This window comes from Epinephelus moara, chromosome 4, assembly GCF_006386435.1.
Source record: "Epinephelus moara isolate mb chromosome 4, YSFRI_EMoa_1.0, whole genome shotgun sequence".
Taxonomy (NCBI): Eukaryota; Metazoa; Chordata; class Actinopteri; order Perciformes; family Serranidae; genus Epinephelus; species Epinephelus moara.
This window is the reverse complement of record NC_065509.1, coordinates 37,018,693-37,026,263: the sequence shown is the minus strand read 5'-3', so window position 1 is coordinate 37,026,263 and position 7,571 is coordinate 37,018,693. Positions and strand designations below refer to the sequence as shown.

General features: G+C 39.0%; 1 protein-coding gene across 1 annotated transcript in view; it reads left to right on the top strand.

Annotated features, from left to right (window-relative positions):
* The window catches only part of anxa5a (annexin A5a), a 55,710-nt gene extending 53,923 nt beyond the window's left edge, over positions 1 to 1,787 (top strand). Inside the window, exon 14 of the mRNA XM_050042517.1 lies at positions 1,293 to 1,787. Coding sequence (XP_049898474.1) covers positions 1,293 to 1,352 — 60 coding nt within the window. The 3' untranslated portion in view covers positions 1,353 to 1,787. The remainder of the gene's footprint in view (positions 1 to 1,292) is intronic.
* Positions 1,788 to 7,571: the final 5,784 nt, after the last annotated feature.

Genomic DNA, 7,571 nt, shown 5'->3' with positions numbered 1-7,571 from the left:
TTTTTGTAGCTTAAAACCTTTTGGTTACGTGTCCCCAGTACATCTTCAGAACTACTTTTTCTCCGGTAAGCTACGGGCCATTTCTCAGAGCAGGAGGCTCGTTGAGAGTAGTGACACTGTCACATCAGAGCTACAGATGGTCAGCATTTCACACAACTTCATGTCCAAAAACCTGAACTATCACTTTAAAGTTACACATAATTAAGGGCAGGCCGCTTTGAGTGACAGACTGTCTGCAGATAGTGTCCGTCAGGTGGACATCAGACCCATCCCTCGATCCTCCACAGCATCACTCCTGGCTCCAAAAAAAACAAAGTGCCGTACTCAAGAGTCCACAAATCATCGGATGACATCACAGCAGCTACGGTCTATTATTTTTACAGTCTGTGGTGCAGATGATCCCTGCTCAGACTCTGAATCATAGCTATACTCTGAATGCCAAATACAGCTCATTTCAGAATCATGTATATCATATTATTAAATCATAAATACTGGTACATTACTTTAATGTTGCCACTGGTAAAGGTGGGCTTATTTTTGCACTATATATCCTATAGCTTGTGAATTTTACCAAAGGATAGATAAAGTTTTATCTTTATCCATGATAAAACATCATCATTTATTTGTTGATTAATCTGAATCTGCAAAATAACTAAAGCAGTGATACTCTATTTACTGCCTGTGGGGTAAATCTAGCCTGCGATAGGGTGCCAGGTGGCCCGCCGACCATTTTCTAATTCGCAATTAAAATAAATGGGTTCACACTGGGAAATTGTTTGGTACTTTGAATGTAAATAGGGTGCCAAAGAAATAAAAAAGCTCTATTATGATGCATAAAAAAGCATCAAAATATAGATTCATGAAAGAATCACTTGAATCCTGGTCTAACCTGTGCAGGCCTGCTGCGACTGGATTTACTTCTTGGTAAAGATGAGTGAGGATGGCAAACATTGAAAGGTTGTAAACAGGCAATTTATTTATTATATGTGCTGATAAATATTCTTATTTTTTTTGTTTATTAACTGGCTCCTGGTCTAGGCTCATTTTGAAAAAGCTGATTATCCCTGAACTAAAGGTGTCAAATAAGTGTAGTGGAGTGAAAAGTATAACAATTGTCTATCCACCGAGTTCAAGGCGACAATTCTGTCTGATAACAGGCAGCTGAAATGCAGTGGAGTATAAGTATGAAATAGCAGAAGATGGAAACACTCAAGTGGAGTACAAGTACCTTAAAATTGTACCTAAGTACTTGAGTAAATGTACTTACTTTCCACGTCTGTTGTGTTTTGCAGGAGGACACAGCTGGGGACTACCAGAAGGCTTTACTCTACCTCTGTGGCGGGAATGATTAATGCTGATATGACTTGTTTAGTAGCGCTGACTGATGAGCCGCTGTGGGCTGCCAGACAGAGCTGCACGTGAGATGAGGTTATTGATCCAGAGTTGTTCATTCTTTCTGACTTTAGCTTGCTATTGATTGAATTAGTGTGAATTACCTACTTGTCATTTTGGACTTATGACAGTATACCTCTGCATGATCAACAATTAGAGTGCACTGCCTTAAAAGATATTTATTTCTATTTAATATTAGTCAAATGAGTCCATGTACAAGGTAGCTATGTTTGAAATAATTAGGCTACTTTGTTAAACACTGAAATGTTTTTTGCTGTGGCCCTGTTTATTGTCAGATTTACACACAATGTTAGCGGTTGTTTTTAGTGCTCGCAGCATGTGTTAAATGCATCTTAGAAAATACAATACTGCTGCTGAATTATTAAACGCTACATGTCGACAGCTCTCCTGCTCTCATTAATGAGAAATGAACTGCTTATCCGGACTTGAATTACAATGCGGCTGTCAGTGATCAATGAGTAATGGGACACTATTAGACATTTGTTGACTCATACAAAGACATACAGCTGCCCCCATGTCTTTCTGCACGACTGGATCTGATGTCAAACAAATTGGATCTTTAGATCCAGAGATGGGAGATGACTTCACTGTGCAGGAGTTGTACCACAGGGTGGCAGCAAAGTCTGAAATGACCTCAGTGTGTGTCTGCACTGTTTTCATTCACAGTGATTTAAGACATTTAAATGCAACTGAATTTATAGCACTTTTACTTTGAAAATTACATGTGGTCTCTCTCAGTGTCAGATGTGCTATCTCAGAAACTTAATATGTGCGTTAGGTTTCACAAATTCAGAAAATTCAAGTATCCAGGATTCAAAAACTGTATTCAATATTGTTTCAGAGTTCAAAATTTTCAACTTTATTATTTTTTTTTCTTCTTAGATCATAAGATTTTAGATTAGCTATTTGTTTTTCAGGTCTTGGACCTTGAACTGTTCACTTTCCTGTGGATAATTATACATGCACATGTCCCTGTGATTCAGCCCATTCAGATATATATTTATATCTTGGAAACCTTTCAGTGTGAAGTAGAATACAATTCTGAGTGTGAGCAGTGCTTGTCCTCACAGCAGGGGTTTCCCATAAATATGAAGCCATTTAAAGTTGGTTTAGGCAGTTTAATTTTACTGTCATTAGGCAAAAATCCCATAACACTCTTTAAGCATATCGTAATTCAAATTGTCTGAGAGAACACTAGACCTCTGCACCACCACTTCACTCTGCTTTCAGGCTTTAGCAAACCTAGCCTGTGACATGAGACTCTGGTAAATCACAGGCCATTTTCAGAGAGATCAGCTGTAAATCATGTCACTTACTGCTTGTGAACTTCAGTCAAACTAGGCAGCGCTGATCAAATATTTGTTGCCTCAGATGTTTTCAGAAACATATTTTAGTGAACTGTTTAACTGTAAAATGTGAAAGTCTACACAGATATATGACATTTGTACATTATTTTGTAGAGGATAAGTTGAAACTTAACATTTCTCAAGTCATGTCAAGTCAAACTTTATTTATACAGAACATTTAAAAACAACCTCAGTTGACCAAAGTGCTGTACAGTTATTGAAATATAATATAATCATACACAAATATTATAATAAATAAAATGGTAAGTGTGTGGCTAGCTGTAAGTACAAAAATCATTCGGTTATGGTAAGGAAAAGATCATGGTTTTGGCTTTAGATGCCTGCTTTTGTTGGCACAAAAGCTGCTGAAGAAACACTACGATGTGTCAGTAAAAAACACCCAAGTTCAGTGTCTCAAATGCTTAAGGGAAATGCCACATTGCACCGATAAAAAACACCCAGGTTTGGTGACTTAAACGCTGCCAGAAAACATTGCAATGTGCCCCTAAAAACACCCAGGTTTGATGGCTCAAACGTCATCTGGAAATGGTGCGATGTATTGGTAAAAAACAGCCAGGTTCATTGGCTCAAATGCAGCTGGAAAGTGCCGTAAAGTGTTGCTTAAAACACCCAGGTTCTGTATCTGAAACAGTGCTGGGAAATGCAGCAATGTGACGATAATTAACACCCAGTTTTGGTGGCTCAAATGCCACTGAATGGTGTGATTTCTCAGTGAAAAACACCCAGGTTTGGGGGTGCAAAAAGCGCTAAGAAATGTTGCAATGTGTTGAAAAAACCCCACCCAGGTTTGGTGCAACGTACGCATGGTTTGCAGAAATGTATAATGTCAAATGTTTTCCTCTGGCGACTGGGAGGGTGACCCAGCTGCCATTTTGGAAATAGACAAACTGAAACAAAATACTGCCCATCAACTAGTGCAAACTTGTTTAACAGCTAAACGGTGCACTAAAATATGTCTGTAAACACTTGAGGTGACAGTTTGACCACAGTTCAGGAGCAGTGATTGACATGATTGACAGCTACATTAGAAACTCCCTGGCTCTGATGGCTGTTTTCGTTATTGTTGCACTACGCAGAAACATTTTGAGGAGGCAGAAGAGCATCATATTTTTTATATTATCTGCCTTTTGTAATGAATGCCAAAAAAAGTTACCCACTGGACCTTTAACTGTTGCTTAGGTTGTAGATATAAACTAATACGCTATAATGCGATATCTTTCAACTCTGTGATTTCAGTGAGATACACTACATTAGTTTGTTGTGATCTTTATAAATAAATTCAGGACGGGATGATATTAGAACAGCAAGCTTATTACCTGCAACACTCTCACAGCTGTAAATAGAAATCTGATTTTGGCTTCATATCCTCACAATAACTCAGACACAGGCCTATAAGTCAGAAGATAAATCTGCGTGAGTATTTATAGATGTCTCTCTGTGGTTTACAACCCTCTCCTTATGTTCATCAGATCTCTGTCTGCCAGACGCTGTGTTACATATTCAAAATACCACCTGAACCACCTTTCAAGTATTGGCATGCTTCCCCTTTCAGGCTCATGCTGTCTTTGCAGACGTGTATTCACTCCGGCTTTACTGCAAAATGACTTGCAAATTGATGTTTCCTTTACTCTGCAGTTGTAGTCACTCAGGTGTAAGGAGCTGTAGCTGTCTGAGCTTTTTACTGCAGTTAAGCTCCTATATCATTGTTTCAGATATTATGTGGCTGAAGAAAAGAATGATGGTTTGCAAATAAATGTATTTACTAATTACAGAATGTGAAGACCAAGTTTAAGTAATCCAAACAACATACTATAATGTATTTAACCAAAAATACAGTACAGTAAATAAAGTGAGACATTAAAGGAACAGTGTGTAAGATTTAGGGGGATTTAGTGGCATCTAGTGGTGATGATTGCAGATTTAAACCAGCTGAACTTCTCCTGGTTAGAATTCTTTCAGTGTTCATCGTTCAGGAGGTTTTTACTGGGAGCTGAATTATCCACAGAGGTCTCTTCCTTTCCAAAACAAACGGGCCTGCTGATTTAAACCAGTAAAAACACCGAATAAGGCAGTTTACATACAGAACAACGCTTCTCCCACGCTGTGCAGCATGTCATACACCGGCTCCTAGCCCACCGCATGCTATTGTGTGCTCACCTTATTCTTGTTCCAGACGTTCAGGAGGTTTTAACCAGGAGCTGGATTATCTGCAGAGGTCTCTTTCTCTGTAAAGCAAACAGACCAGGTGATTTTAACCACTAAAGACACTGAATAAAGCAGTCTCACATGATAAAAAAAAGAGGTTTTCTAATGCTCTCGTTGTGGAGGGGCTGGCAACTACAGTGGCTGACGTGAAAATGTGAAAATGCAACTGGCCCCACCTAGAACCAGTTTTTAGTTTGTCTGTTCTGGGCTACTGTAGAAACATGGCAGTGCAACATGGCAAACTCTGTGTACAAGGACCCGATCTGTGTAGATATAAACAGCTCATTTTAAGGTAATGAAAACACAACGGTACTTCTTTTGAGATGATTATACACCCAAGAAAACATACTTCTTATATTGCATTCTATTTATACTGTTATATCTCCCTAAACCCTACACACTGGACCTTTTAACATATGTAGAGTAAGTAAATTGTGAGGACTGGTCTTAGAAATTACACACAACTTTTGACATCTACTTTAAATATATCTGTTTTGGAATATAATATAATAAGTATGTTTTCTTTAATGTATAATCTCTTGAAAATAAGAACCGTTGTAATTTCGTTACCTTAGAATGAGCTGTTTATATCTACATATGGAGGGGGTCCTTGTCTAAAGAGATAGCCATGTTGCACCGCCATCTTTCTACAGTAGTCCAAAAGGAACAAACCAAACTCTGGCTCTAGAGAGGGACATTTGCATTTTTGTGTCAGCCATTGTAGTAAACAGCCCCTCTCTGTCAAGCAGCATCAGAAAATGCTGCTTTTTTTATTGTAAAACTGCTTTATTCAGTGTTTATACTGGTTTAAATTACAGGATCCATTTGTGTTGGAGAGGAAGAGACCTCTGTGGATATGTCAGCTCCCACAAACAAACTCTGAAATGTTTGTATCTTAAGTTAGTGAAGCACAATAGCATGTGCAAGGCTAGTGGCCCTTCTCCAACAAGGTTTTTAGCGTGAAATTGCCTCACTAGTGTTATTACCCATTTCATCACCTTGTTTGTTTGTTTTAGAGAAGAAGAGACCTCTGTGGATAATTTGGCTCCTGCTAAGAACCTCCTGAATGATGCACAGTGAAGGAATTCTAACTGGGAGAATTTTCAGCTGGTTGCAATGTGCAATATTTACTACTAAAGGCCTCTAAATCCCCCTAAATCTTACACACCAGTCCTTTGATAGACTTTCAAAAGAATCCTTGCAACACTAATACAATAAGACCCCCCTCACATGAGTACTGGGAAAGAGTAATAAAGTTTTAAATTATGTATGTGGCATTTATGCAATCATATAATGAAGTCCTGGCTGCTGGTGGCTGTTGATAGCAGTCCTCTAATTTAAATGAGGTAAACCTGCTGAGTCGAGGCATTCCAGTTTTAATGCTGCCTGATTGGACACATTTCAGTAATTCTTTAATGAGGAAGGAAATCAGGATCAAGTCCAGTTTATGGTGTTTATTGAGACCTACTGAAACCAAAATACACCTTAAATTTAACCTTAAAGAATAAAAATAAGAACAAGAAACACTGTGTGAATGAATTTTTATGTTCATTTTTAAAGAACACAGTCATAGTAGCTGAGATCTCATCTGTGTCATAATACAAAATTACTGTAATACAACTACAGTATGAGCTGTTGATACAGTTGTTAATCAATGACTGTGACTCAGTGCCTATGTGGCCAGCAGCTGCAATTTTCTGACTGATTCATAAATCACTTGTGCTCTGAGCCGGGTGCTCATTTCCACTGCAGGAAGACGCTGTAAACCAGCCTCCAGTGTCACATTGTATTCTCAAATAAAAAACTATGAAGTAGTATTACTTTCTCACAGCCTCAGATGGTTATAAAACTTCCTTAAGAAAAGAAAAAAGTCAGGTGAATCTCTGCTTTTATAGGCCAGATTATGTTGAGTCCTGGTGGATGTTGATTGGTCCAGACTGGTCACCAGCGCCACACACTTATCAGTCTCATTTCACCGTAACAATGTCATATTTGTGGTGTTTCATTAATTCCCTTCAGTTCTTTGTCCGAAGTTAAAGCTCTTTACGAAGCAAACCCCCATTCACACACATACAAAGGCTTTCATAGGAGTGCGTAAGCCATACACACGGCCAAATCTCCTTAGCGTCAGTAGTGCCGGGGTGTGTGTGTTCTCCCTACTTTCAGTTCGACCAAGGCCCACATCTCTCAGCCAATCAGGAGCCACAGGCAGTCAGGCCACCTTAAGTCCACGACACCCACAGTCCAGTCAGGAAGGATGGCTTGTCTCAGCCTTAAATAGGATATAGAGAGATTTAAAGCAGCAGGAAGTATCAGACCTGAAAGAGTGGCCAAAAAGAACACTAACACAGATAACTCAGCCAACAAGATTCACTGACAGTCTTGATCCAGTCTGCCTGTGGATATTCTCATTCATCCAGGTCATAGTTATCTCAAGGCAATTGAATCGAACGCAACTGGACTTGGTTTTGTCTTAGAAGACGTTTCACCTCTTATCCAAGAGACTTCATCAGTTCATGCTTGTCTGACTAGGCTGGAACTAGTCTGACAAACTGGTGTGGAAACAACCCAGGTATTTAACCTCTG